At 50.0% G+C, this 13147-nt stretch overlaps 2 protein-coding genes across 4 annotated transcripts in view; both read left to right on the forward strand.

Moving 5' to 3' along the window:
- LOC139049542 (neprilysin-1-like) overlaps positions 1-13147 on the forward strand; it is a 120681-nt gene that overhangs the window by 11083 nt on the left and 96451 nt on the right. The gene's annotated exons all lie outside the window — the stretch shown is intronic.
- LOC139049789 (membrane metallo-endopeptidase-like 1) overlaps positions 3658-13147 on the forward strand; it is a 43166-nt gene continuing 33676 nt past the window's right edge. Inside the window, exon 1 of the mRNA XM_070525590.1 lies at positions 3658-3782. Within this exon, the coding sequence (XP_070381691.1) occupies positions 3658-3782 (125 nt within the window). The remainder of the gene's footprint in view (positions 3783-13147) is intronic.

The raw sequence follows: 13147 nt of genomic DNA on the forward strand, positions 1-13147 counted from the left end.
GCGGGGTGCTGCAACCGTAAGTGAGCGCGTGGTTTTTTTCCTTATGATTCGCCAGACTCAAAGGTTGTGTGTTCAATTTTGATAGTTCTGGGAATCGGGAATTTGTTGCACTGTGTATTTGCACAAATTAATTAAGGAAAACAGTTTTAACCACCTGTCGGGGCAGCTGCCATGGATCTTAGAAGGTTGACGAGGTTAGACTTGTTGTTGGTGTGCGACGATTTGGGAGTTGAGGCGGACGAACGGATGGAAACGCCAGCTATCATAAAGGCGATTAATGATAGTGGCAATGATGACAAAAGCATTGCGCTTGCTTGGGAGGTGATACAGGAACCACGAGAGCGTGTGCGTCGTGTACGTTTGCGAGAGCGTCGTGAAGTTAGGAGTAAGCGTCAGCGTGAAGAACGCGAGAATGAACGGAAGCATGAGCTTCAAGAACTTACTCTTAGGTGTGAGCGTCACGGACGTGAGAATGAACGCGAACGTGAGCGAGAGGAAAAGTATGAGAGAGAGAAGGCAGCACTGATCAAAGAGATACAGCATTGTGATCAGTTATTGGCACAGAGACAACGGCTGTCTGAGAATTCTGTAGGTAGTAGAGAGCGAAAGAATGTGGAAGTGTTTAGCAGATTTTCGCCAAAAGCCGAGGAAAAGATTAGTGCCTGTGAGATTGGCTGCCGATTGATAAGTGAAGGGAAAAGGCTAGCTGCTAACAATGCCTTAGTGGCAACAGAGGCCGTTAAAGACCGCAGAGAGAGCGACGAGGTGCTGTGCCAACAGATGACTGTAGAGACAGCTAGGCCAGCTGCGAACAAATTGGCACAGTTACCGCGTGTGTGCGTCGCTGGTAATGTTAGCGAGGTAGCTAGCGAAGGAAAGGGTACTGCTGACCCGACAGACGCGAGCACCCATGTAGAGCCAGAGGTGCGTGCAGAAGTGAAGTGCGAGCTGGACGATGCAGTTGAGAATAGTTCTCGGGGTGGCGAGCTCCGTAGCTCACGAGAGAACAACTGCATTGTCCAGGGATCGGTGCGGCTCTCCGCCAGTTTAGGTAGCCTAGAGAGGGATGATTCAGTTATTAATCATTCAGACTGTGCGCGTGAGACAGCGATGGAGACCGACGGACTGTGTGTCGATGCACAGCGTGAGCTGGGCAATGCAGTAGAGGGCAGTTCGCAAGAGTGCGAGTTGCATATCTCGAGTAAAGCCTGCTGCATTGTGCCAGAGTCGGTTGGGCTGTCCGCCAGTCGAGGCAAAGTGAGAGTAGATTTAAGTGAGAATCACTCAGACTGTGCGGGTAAGAGACCGATCCGGGCCGACGAAATGTGTACCGGCCAGCACGAGGCACGAAAAGGCGACATGAAGGCGAGTGCAAAGAGAAAGCGCCGTAAAAAGAAGCGCGGTAGAGACCGAAAGTCGGTAATTAATGTAGCGCCGCCAAAGATGGCGAGAAACCCAAAAGGGCAGGGCGCGAGGAAGAAGGTGCGGTCGTCTAGGACGATGTTGACGCATCCAAAATGGTCGAGCCACCGGTCAAAGGGGGACCGCGAAGAATGTTCTGCGCGGACGCGGACAAAGGGCACGAGGCAGTTAAGCTCCTCGTCGTTCCGTAGTTCTTTTCATAGCTCAGCGTGCAGTTCGAAGAAACGCAAGGTGGCAGGACGAGGCCAGGTGGGGAGTGGCGACGCGGTCAGTCGAGTTCGTGTTGAAAGCGGGGCGCCGGGACGCAAATTGGCAGGAGACCGTAACGTCTTGGGGGAGCTGATAGTTAGTCAGCCCTTTTGTTGTCTCTCGGCAGCCAGAGTAGCTTTCAAGCCGCGACCACCGCGAGGACGGCTCAGAGTATGAGTCAGACATAAGCGTTTGAAAAGGGAGGCCAAGAGAGCTTCCGTAGAAGTAAAACGTGTTATTTTGTTTTATTTTGAGCATCGGAAAGTTTTTCGCGATTTGAGACTAGGATTTCTTTCAATGTGTAAGGTTTGAGCTTTGTCTGTGTTTTCGTTTGAGAAGCTCCGTGATTTGAAAGATGAGGTTTATGTAAACATGTAGTCTCGCGAGATGCTCATTAATAAGTAGATAGGTTTTTTTTGTGTGTGTATGTGTGAGTAACCTGAGGGTCAAGGTTATCGTTCAGAGGCCTATGGTAAAGCGCGTGTGTTATTTAACCTTCTTTAAGTGTTTTTGAATTTTCTAAGGTTAAGCGCGTAGATTTTCAGTGAGTGCATGATTTGCACGGAGAAGCGTTCTTAGTTCCATTAGCGCGTGTCCTGTGTGGACGGAAGGAAGCAGACTTTATGACTGGGTTGCTAGTGTGTGTGGAGGGCAGCCGTATTCTGACTTCTCTTATAAGTTTGCGTGGAACGAGTTATTAAAAGACGCATTAGTTTAAGGGTTCTGCGGAGTGTGTAAGTGCCGCGAGTTTAATTGTTCGTTTAAGTCACGTGTCCTAGAGGGACTAAAGGAAGAAACGTGGGTAAGCGTAATGAAAAGTTTGCCTACGACACAAGTATGCGTTCTGGATAGTGACCACAAGGCTAGTGCGCTTGTGATTACGTACTTGTGAGGTTGACCAGATTGTTCAGTGGCGCCAATACGTGCGATAAGTACGCCACTGCGATAGATTGGAAACATGCTGTTCGTGTAGTTAGGCCACTTAAGTTATGTTCGGCTGTTTTCATTTGTTGTTTGCATCGTCAACGACCCTTTTGTTTTGCAACAACAATAGTACTCTGGTCTTGTCGGCAATCGAGGAGAAATGGATAGCTGTTTGGAAGGGTGGTTGGAACTGCTTTGTCAAAATTGGGGAAATAAAAGATCAGGGTTCATTTTGACTCAGTAATAGCCTGGCGAGTCAGGGGTGAAGAGCCTGCGCTTACACGTGGGGCAGCGCTGTGTTGTTTGGTTTGTTTGACGTATGTTCTCCAGGGCCCAGGATCCCGAGGGTTGTCAAACGAGGCTCGACCCCAGTACCCTGCAGCTTCTTTCAGCGTTCCTCATGGCCAGCGAATTGAGTTCACCGGCCATTCAGAACTACCGGGGCGAGGACGAGCTGTTAGATATGGCGCCGTTTCCTGAGGCTACTTCGAGTTCCCCAGACCACATCGGATTGCAGCACAGCTAATTGAGGAATGCAGAAGCAGGAAAGCACATTCCAGAGAAGCGGCCGAGCAGACAAGTTTAAGGCAACGAGTTTACATGCCAACAAGTTCGTGCGCCGCCGGGATTAGCAGGTGGGCATCCGACAATGAAGCAGGTGCAGCCCTCCCCTTCTCTTTGTTCGAAGTGCATTGCCAGTCTGCGATGCAAGACCGCAGCAAGCCGCCAGGTGTGACACCACGACACGGGCGCCTACCATTGGCTGCAAGTGGCGTCATCGGAGTGGACTCTCCCATTGGTCAAACATGACGTGACTTGCAGTGCTCGAAGGGCTTATAAGAAGCCTTCCAGAGAGACCTGAGCATTCTGGGACATGCCCTGTTTCCCTGATTCACCTCTCTCGAACTTCTTGCCGCGGGCCGCAGCGTCCGAGTTGCTGCCGGCCCGTAATGTCAGTACGTCTGTTATTTGACGCTCACGTCCTCTCTGTATAATATGTAAATAAATCCCTCCCAAGTTTTTGGTTTCCATCCCGAAGTCCCGTCCTCCAACCCCTACACCATGGACTGGTTGGTGGATCCTTGCCAAGACTTCTACCGCTTCGTGTGTGGCCGCTTGAAGAACAAGTCGTCGGTGCGCCGCTATACTAGCCAGCGATTCATCCAAGCGGTTGCCGACATCGTCAGGTGGGGGACGTTATCTTGTGTCTTAAGAGTTCACATGCAAAACCACCAAAGTGGTATTTGTTGAAAAGCTTGGGCGACTGGGCACATGAAGTAACGCAATTTCAAATACTTTATTTCCAAACCTGTTTGGAGTGGTTGAGAGTCGACTTCGTCTTTAAGCCATAGCTTTTTTTAGCTCTTTCCCCGACTGTGATGTACATCACTTTCTGGCCATTTATGTGACTTTGAGGGTGTTCTTGACACGTGCTTAAGAGCGCTGAACAGGTTCCGGTTGGGGATGTTTGTGTGTGTGTGTGTGTGTGTGTGCGTGCGTGCGTGCGTGCGTGTGTGTGTGTGTGCGTGTGTGTGTGTGTGTGTGTGTGTGTGTGTGTGTTTGTATCCGTGCGTAATTTTCAAAGGCAGCTTCCCCAGAACTGTAACACGACGCTCTAAACATTAGGCCACGGATAGAGATGCAATGACCGGGAAAAACCGGGTAGACTAGGGAAAAACCAATTCCTTCTTTTTTAGACAGAGAATGTGGAAAAAAGGCCAATAAAAATTTAAGAATCATCTTTAGATTGAAGGCTGGGTTTGTTGATATAGCATACTAGGAGCTGGATTGCACGATATTTTGACTGGACAGAGAGAAGAGAAACACACACAGCAAAGCGCTGATTGCTGCTCACACGTACAGACACTCACGCACATGCGCTCTAACCCAGGACCTTTGGTTTCAGTCGAACCCACGACCTTTGGTGTTAACTTGGGCGAAGTGGGTAAGGTACAGTTAAGGTGGCTTTAATTAGGGCACTCGTAACCCACGCCTTTTAGTGGGCGAAAACAAGTAATCAGAAGTAATGATAATGTCAAGTAATTTAATGGATGTTTCTTGGGTGCGCAAGCTTTCGCCATCGTGACTTTTGGCGTATGCTAAAGTGACTGCCATTTTTTCTATTCTCGGAAGAATAAATATAAGCTATTCTCAGTATTCTCCAATATTACCAACATTTTCTGAAACACAAACACAAAAAAAGATTTTTCGTCTCGCTCAAGATTTTCGGAAATTATCCATCTATAGCCATGGACGCATTAAATCTCCAAGCGTTGGCCTACGGATAAAAAGTGCACTTGACGCCTTAGCCTAGTTGCACAGCAGTAACCTTCATCGTCGGCTAGATGTGAAGTGGCCGTGGATATTGCGGTTGACGATGAAGATAGGAGCTACGGGTCACTTTTGTCGCCAAATTTCAGTGCGAGTCTTGCCATCGTACTTTGGTGCTGTGGCGCACCCCTACGAGGTTGAACCCACATCGTCTCGTGTGATTCAGCGCGTTTTAATGCTGAATAAGATTTCGGCTTCTTCTGCAATGTCCACCATGGTGGTTGAAGTGCGTGTTCGTCACTGACGTATGCAACGCGTCTCCTGTTGTAAACCGCCATTTTTCCCTTGCTGGCTCATAAAAGCGTCCCTTACACCAAGTGGTACAGTGCGTAGGACCTCGATAAGTTTATTTTTTTGATGACGTCGTTCACGGCAGCGGCCGTACGTTAGGATATGTGTTTATGATCAGTTATAAAACTCGAAAATTTAAATTACCTTTTTATTTCACCAGAGGGGACATGTTCCAAATTGAAATTGGAAGCTAGCGAGACCGTTAAGCCCAGCCACTTGCTAGACACCCTCAGCCTGTAAGCTTAGTTCTGAGAAACATGGCCTGAAATCGAGCAGCGTAACGCACGTCTGTTCTACCTAACACTCGTTATATTTTTTCAGAATTGGAATTTATTATTAGAGGATAGGTCAGATTACAAGTATTTAGTATGCAGAAGAAGGTCCCATCGAGTAGTTTCCTACTGAAGTCATTAGAGGAAACAATGGCACTGCGGTCATTCTGCTATTATGGCAGTGATGGCCACTGCATGAATCTACCTCGTATAGTTGTGCCTGCGGCTTCTTCAGACGTTCTTGTGGCGTAACTTACTAGATTTCACGTGCGTTTCTATCGTTCATATCGTAGTTTTGACACGTAAAACCTCATAATTTTGTTGAATAATGCCGGAGAATCGATTGTAACGACCGAAGTGCACGGTAGGGTACAGGCGTTTAAGTTCATGAACTTAATTTGCGCCAATAAAACCTGTCGAAGCTTTCACAATTGCTTTATAAGAACGCTATAGCACCTGGCAACGTTTAGCGCTAGAACGTTATCTACTGAGGCGAGTCTAGCAGTGCTATTGGAGGAATTAGAGGGAAGTAAATGGGATATAATAGGGCTCAGTGAAGTTCGGAGAAGAAAAGAAGCACATTCAATTCCTGAAAACTTGCACGTTCTGTGCTACCGGGGTTTAGCGGAGAGACGAGTACTAGCAGTCGGACTCTTGATTAATAAGGATACAGCTGGTAACATACAGGAATTCTATAGCATTAACGAGAGGGTGGCAGGTCTGGTTGTGAAACCTAATAAGAGGTACAAACTGAAGGTCATACCAGTCCACGCTCCTACATCCAGTCATGATTAGCAGGAAGTCGAAAGCTTCTATGAAGACTTGGAATCAGCGATGGGTAATGTAAAACAAAATACACTGTACTGATGGGCGACTTAAATGCCAGGGTAGGCAAGAAGCACGCTGGAGACAAGTCAGGGGGGGGGGATATGGCATAGGCGCTAGGAATAGCAGGTAAGAGTTATTAGAAGAGTTTGCAGAACAGAATAATATGCGGATAATGAATACCTTCTTCCACAAGCGGGATAGACCAAAGTGGACGTGGAGGAGCCCGAATGACGAGAATAGAAATGAAATACACTTTATACTCTGCGCTAATCCTGGCATCATACGAGATGTAGACGTGCTCGGCAAGGTGCGCTGTAGTGACCATAGGATGGTGAGAATTCGAATTAACCTAGACTTTAGGAGGGAACGGGAGAAACTGGTGCATAAGAAGCCGATGAATGAGTCACTAGAGGAATTCGGGATCAAGCTACAGAAGAGGTATTCGGCTTTACCTCAGGAAGAGGACCTTAGTGTGAAATAATGAACGACAATCTTATGGGCATCGTTAAGGAGTGTGCAGTAGAAGTCGGTGGTAACTCCGTTAGACAGGATACCAATAAGCTATCGCAGGAGAGGAAAGATCTGATCAAGAAACGCCAATGTATGAAAGTTTCTAACGCTACAGCTACAATAGAACTGGCAGAACTTTCGAAGTTAATCAACAAGCGTAAGAAAGCTAACATAAGAAAGCATAATATGGATAGAATAGAACATGCTGTCAGGAACGGAGGAAGCCTAAAAGCAGTGAGGAATAAACTAGGAATTGGCAAGAATCAGATGTATGCGTTAAGAGACAAAGCCGGCAATATCATTACTAATATGGATGAGATAGTACAAGTGGCTGAGGAGTTCTATAGAGATTTATACAGTACCAGTGCCACCCACGACGATAATGGAAGAGAAAATAGTCTAGAGGAATTCGAAATCCCACAGGTAACGCCGGAAGAAGTAAAGAAAGCCTTGGGAGATATGCAAAGGGGGAAGGCAGCTGGGGAGGATCAGGTAACAGCAGATTTATTGAAAGATGGTGGGCAGATTGTTCTAGAGAAACTGGCCACCCTGTATACGCAATGCCTCATAACGTCGAGCGTACCGGAATCTTGGAAAAACGCTAACATAATCCTAATCCATAAGAAAGGGGATGCCAAGACTTGAAAAATTATAGACCGATCAGCTTACTGTCCGTTGCCTACAAACTATTTACTAAGGTAATCGCAAATAGAATCAGGAACACTTTAGACTTCTGTCAAGCAAAGGACCAGGCAGGATTCCGTAAAGGCTACTCAACAATAGATCATATTCACACTATTAATCAGGTGATAGAGAAATGTGCGGAATATAACCAACCCTTATATATAGCTTTCATTGATTACGAGAAAGCGCTTGATTCAGTCGAAACCTCAGCAGTCATGGAGGCATTACGGAATCAGGGTGTAGACGAGCCGTAGGTAAAAATACTGAAATATATCTATAGCGGCTCCACAGCCACCGTAGTCCTCCATCAAGAAAGCAACAAAATCCCAATAAAGAAAGGCGTCAGGCAGGGAGATACGATCACTCCATTGCTATTCAACGCGTGTTTACAGGAAGTATTCAGTGACCTGGATTGGAAAGAATTGGGGATAAGAGTTAATGGAGAATACCTTAGTAACTTGCGCTTCGCCGATGATATTTCCTTGCTTAGTAACTCAGGGCACCAATCGCAATGCATGCTCAATGACCTGGAGAGGCAAAGCAGAAGGGTGGGTCTAAAAATTAATCTGCCAAAAACTAAAATAATGTTCAACAGTCTCGGTAGAGAACAGCAGTTTTTGATAGGGTGCGAGGTACTGGAAGTGGTGACGGAATGCATCTACTTAGTGCAGGTAGTGATCGCTATCGATGTGATGAGACTGAAATAATCAGAAGAATAAGAATGGGCTGGGGTGCGTTTGGCAGACATTCTCAGATCATGAACAGCAGGTTGCCATTATCCCTCAAGAGAAAATTGTGTAACAGCTGTGTCTTACCAGCACTCATGTACGGGGCAGAAACCTGGAGGCTTACGAAAAGGGTTGTACTTAAATTGAGGTCGACACAACGAGCTATGAAAAGAAGAATGATGGGTGTAACGTTAATGGATAAGAAAAGAGCAGATTGGGTGAGGGAACAAACGCGAGTTAATGACATCCTATTTGAAATCAAGAAAAAGAAATGGGCATGGGCACGACATGTAGTGAGGAGGGAAGATAACCGGTCATTAAAGGTTACGGACTGGCGTAGCGGGCGGCAGAAACTTAGTGGGCGGATGAGATTAAGAAGATTGCAGGGACAACATGGCCACAATTAGTATGTGACCGGGGTAGTTGGATCAGTATGGCAGAGGCCTTTGCCCTGCAGTGGGCGTAACCATGCTGCTGCTGATGATGATAGCGCTATTATTATGCTGGTTGCAATTAAATGGACCAAGTGAACTGTTAAACGAATGCAAATATCAGTGACATCATTTTATCACTCCATTGTTCAGACACGTAACATCCGGATACGAAGTAAATTTATTAGTTGTTTGCGTAAATAACAAATTAGGATAATTAACTTTCCACAATTCCATAAAATGAGTGGTTTGTATCCCGTCCACGGGATGATCTAGCCCAGCGAAGAAATTTTTAGTGAACGTGCTCCTCCAACACGTATCCGAACAAATATTTTGCAATTAGCCACTCTTTGAGAGCGTAATTGATGCAGAAAAAGTACGTCTGTAAGGCCATCCTGACCGCACTTAGCCTTTTGTGATATTGCCGTCAATCGTATGGCGCCGTAGAGATGTTCGTTGCGACCAGTCCGCTTCCCATTTTTATTCACGTCGTTCTTTCGAAGGCAAGCGGTTTAAAGTTTTATTGCCAATATAGGCGGGAGCGTGTCCGCCGAAGGTTTTTTTGCTTGGTCGCAGACGCGATAAATGGCGCAATAATGGTGCAGATTTAGTGCGTCGCTGGCAGTATGATAATGCGCTGCCGCCGAGGCAAGGAAGATAACGAAGGTGAACAGCTAGTACTGCTCTTCGAACCGGACAATGGTGACGGTGCCATTGGGACGAAATCTGGGGCACCAATATTGACAGCTAAAGCGTTTCTTTTCGTTGATTTCGCTTTCAGAAAGAGATATGCTTTAAGTGCAGTGTCAATGGTTCCTGTCTCGTGTATTTACACCCGGTTTAAAAAAAAAACTATATATCCTATTCGTCCCCGAGAGTAGGTGAAAGCAGGGAAATGCGCACGCGCGCGCACACACACAAACAGTGAGAGAGAGAGAGAGAGATACCACAGGTGGGCGGTGCTCTGCTGGAAGCGACTGGTGTTGCCACTAGTCCTGCTGCGGGCTGGAACTCGGAAGTGGCAGTCGAGGGTGCTGGCCAGGTCCCGAGACGAGGCCTAACATGGTCGGCGTGTCTGTGCCACGTGGCCCCATCTGGAATGCGGACGAGCAGCGATGAGGCGCTGTCATGAGACACCACCTGTCCAGCGGACCAGGGTGGGCCAGGACGGAAGTTCCTGGTGAAAACTGGAGCTCCCGACTTCGGCAAAGGCCCGGGATGGCATCCTTGGTCAGCAGCCAGCTTCTGCTTCACCTGCTTCAGGATCACTATCGATCGGAGGTCCGGATGCAAGGCGTCCAAGGGCGCCTTGACCATCCGACCCAGCATGAGCTCACCGGGGACATGGCAAGCGACATCCTTGGGGGGTGGTCCAGTACTTGAACAGTACCTGGGCCAACTGCGTCCGGAAATCCCAAGTCTGGCTCTTCTTGAGCTTGTCCTTGATGGTTTGCACCACCCGCTCGGCTGCAGCGTTTGAAGCAGGGTGGTACGGCGGAACCATCATCCGGCGGATTCCATTCTTCGTCAGCCAGGCCAGGTACTTTGCGCTGGCGAAAGCAGGACCATTGTCGGATACTATGACGTCCGGCAGCCCCTGGGCGGCGAAGCCCTGTCGTAGCGCTGCATTGGCCGCGCCTGCTGATAGAGTGGTGACAGGTAGAACCTCCACCCACTTCGAAAAGGCGTCCACCACCACCAGGAAGTAATGGCCCTTGAAGGGTCCCCCAAAATCCACATGTAGTTGGGACCAGGGTCTCTCTGGGAACGGCGAGGGGGTGATTTCCACATGACGTGAGGCGCGCTGATGCTCCTGGCAGATTTGGCAGCTCTGCACCATGTGAGCGATGTCCTGGTCCAGGCCGGGCCACCAAACATGGGACCGGGCAACCATCTTGGTCTTTCCCACGCCAGGATGACCAGCGTGCAGCAACTGCAGGACCCTGACCCGGAGACTTTGTGAGATCACCACCCTGGAAACCCACAGTAGGCAGCCCTGCTGCAAGCTCAGCTCAGCGGCCTTGTGGCTATAGGCCTGCTGAACCAATTCCTCCCCATGGGACACCGCCTTGACCACCTGAGACAGGACTGGGTCCGGGCTGGTCACTGGAGAGCACCTCCGGGTACGCGTGCTCCAACATGAACACTTCAGCAGGTTCTGGAACAGCATCAGGCACCTCTGGCAGGGGTAGCGGCTCAGGGCATCAGCAGGTCCTAGGTACTTTCGCTGATGGTAAACCAGCTGGTAATTGCAATCTGCCAGCCTCCAGGCCCAGCGTACCACTCGTGGTGATGCCTGCACAGGAACTGCCTTGTCAGGCCCCAGCAGCCCCAACAGCGGCTTGTGGTCCATGACCGCCTCGAAATTCCGGCCCCACAGATACTGGTGGAAGCATTGAACACCGAACATGTGGGCCAAACTTTCCTTGTCCAGCTGGCTGTAACGTTGCTCTGCAGCATGAAGCCGACGAGAAGGAAACGACGCAGGTCGTTCCAGGCCATCCTTGTTGCGGTGTGCCAGGACGGCTCACACGCCGACGGCGACGAATCTACGGTCAGGACAAGCTTGGAAGGATCGAAGTGTACCAGCACTGGAGCCTTGATTAGCTCCTTGCTTCGCTGGAAAGCCCGTTCCTGCTCCTTCTTCCAGGCCCATTGCTGACCATCTTGAAGCAGAAAATGGAGTGGCTGTAGATGCTCCGACAGGTTCGGAGGAAAATCCTCTAGAAGTTGATTAGGCCGAGGTAGCTCTGAAGCTCCTCCTTGTTCTTGGGCTTAGGTGCCTTGAGCACAGCATCAACTTTGCGTGGAGCCGGGGCTAGGCCTGCCTGGGAAATTACATTTCCCACGTACTCAACACTGGGGGCCAGGAAAACGCACTTTTCCAGCTTGAGCGTGAGACCGGCATTATGCAGTCGTGCCAGGACTTTGTGCAGGTTCTGCAGGTGGTTGCCGTCGTCGCTGCCAGTAACCAGGATGTCGTCCAAGTATACCGCCACGTGTCTCATTCCCCTGAAGAGTTTGTCCGTCTCCCTCTGAAATATGGCTGGGGCTGGGGCCACACGAAACAGTAAGTGCGTGTACTGGAAGAGCCCCAAAGTTGTTATTCTGATATACGTCCGGGAGGCAGCCTGGAGCACCAGCTGCCGGTAAGCATGTCTGAGGTCAAGCTTGCTAAGCTTCTGTCCGCCGGACAACGCTGACCAGAGATCTTCAATCTGGGGCAGCGGGTACTTCTCGATGGTAGCGATGGGGTTGATGGTAACTTTGAAATCCCCGCAGATCCTGACACTGCCGTCTCGCTTGAGGACTGGTATGATGGAAGCGGCCAATTCAGACGTCTTGACGGGCACCGGCATGCCCTCTCGCTGTAACCGTTGCAGCTACTGGCAGACCCCGTCCTTCAGGGCGAACGGCAGAGGGCGAGGCTTGAAAAAACGTGGCTGGGCTCCCTCAGGTACATGGATGCCAGCCGTTGTGCCAGCGAATGTGCCCACCCCTGACTGGAACAGGGACTTAAACTAGGTCAGGAGGCTGGGGACGTCTTGCACCACATGCAGACTGGTTTCCTGGTACTCTGGCAGACACACGCCCAGTGCATGAATCCAGTTTCGACCCAGCAGTGTCGGCGACGACCCCTTGGTTAAGTAAAGGGGAAGGATTGCCTCCCTGTCGCCAAAGCGAACGCCTGCCTGTGCTTGGCACTGGACCTAAGATGTCTGCGCGGAGTAGCTGCACAGCATCACGCCCGAAGCCTCAACGGACACACCGGGGAAGGCATGCTTGAAGAGTTTCCCGGCCATTACTGACACGCTGGCCCCTGTGTCCAGTTCCATGGAAATCGGGTACCCGCAGATTTCGACGGTCAGCATGTACGGCCGCAAAGACGATGGTACAAGGCCTGTGTGCCACATGCCGAAAATCGGCGGGTCCTCGGCCACGACGTGAAGCCTGGCCACGGAAGAACTTGAGCCTGCTGCCGCACGCCCCCGCCGCGTACCCTTGCGACGAATACCATGGCCGCGGGCTTGTGTAAAACCTGGGATTGAACCAGGCTGCTGTTGCTGTTTGCTGTTCGTCCTCCCCCTTTGGCATAAACGTGCTAGGTGCCCAGTTTTGCCGCACGGGAAGCATTTCGCTTGCGAGAACTGGCACTGTGAGGGGGAGTGGGCACCACCACAGAGACCGCAGGCACTGCCTCTTGTCGCCAAGTTGTTGACCACTGCTTCCGCCGACCGTGAGCCAGTCGCACGGGCCATCTCGCCGGCGTCCTTGGCGGCAGCTTCCATTGCCAGCGCTGCCTTCACGGTGTCATCCAGTGAGGGGTCGGGAAGCTCCAGGAGTCGCGTCTGTATGGCGGGTTGTTGATGCCGCAGACGAAACGGTCCTTTAGCAGTGAGTCCCGTTGGTTCCCGAAGGCGCAGGTACTGGCTATTCCTCGTAGCGCAGCAACGAACTGCCCGAGGGTCTCTACTTC

The sequence above is a fragment of the Dermacentor albipictus genome, chromosome 9 (genome assembly GCF_038994185.2).
Source record: "Dermacentor albipictus isolate Rhodes 1998 colony chromosome 9, USDA_Dalb.pri_finalv2, whole genome shotgun sequence".
Classification (NCBI taxonomy): domain Eukaryota; kingdom Metazoa; phylum Arthropoda; class Arachnida; order Ixodida; family Ixodidae; genus Dermacentor; species Dermacentor albipictus.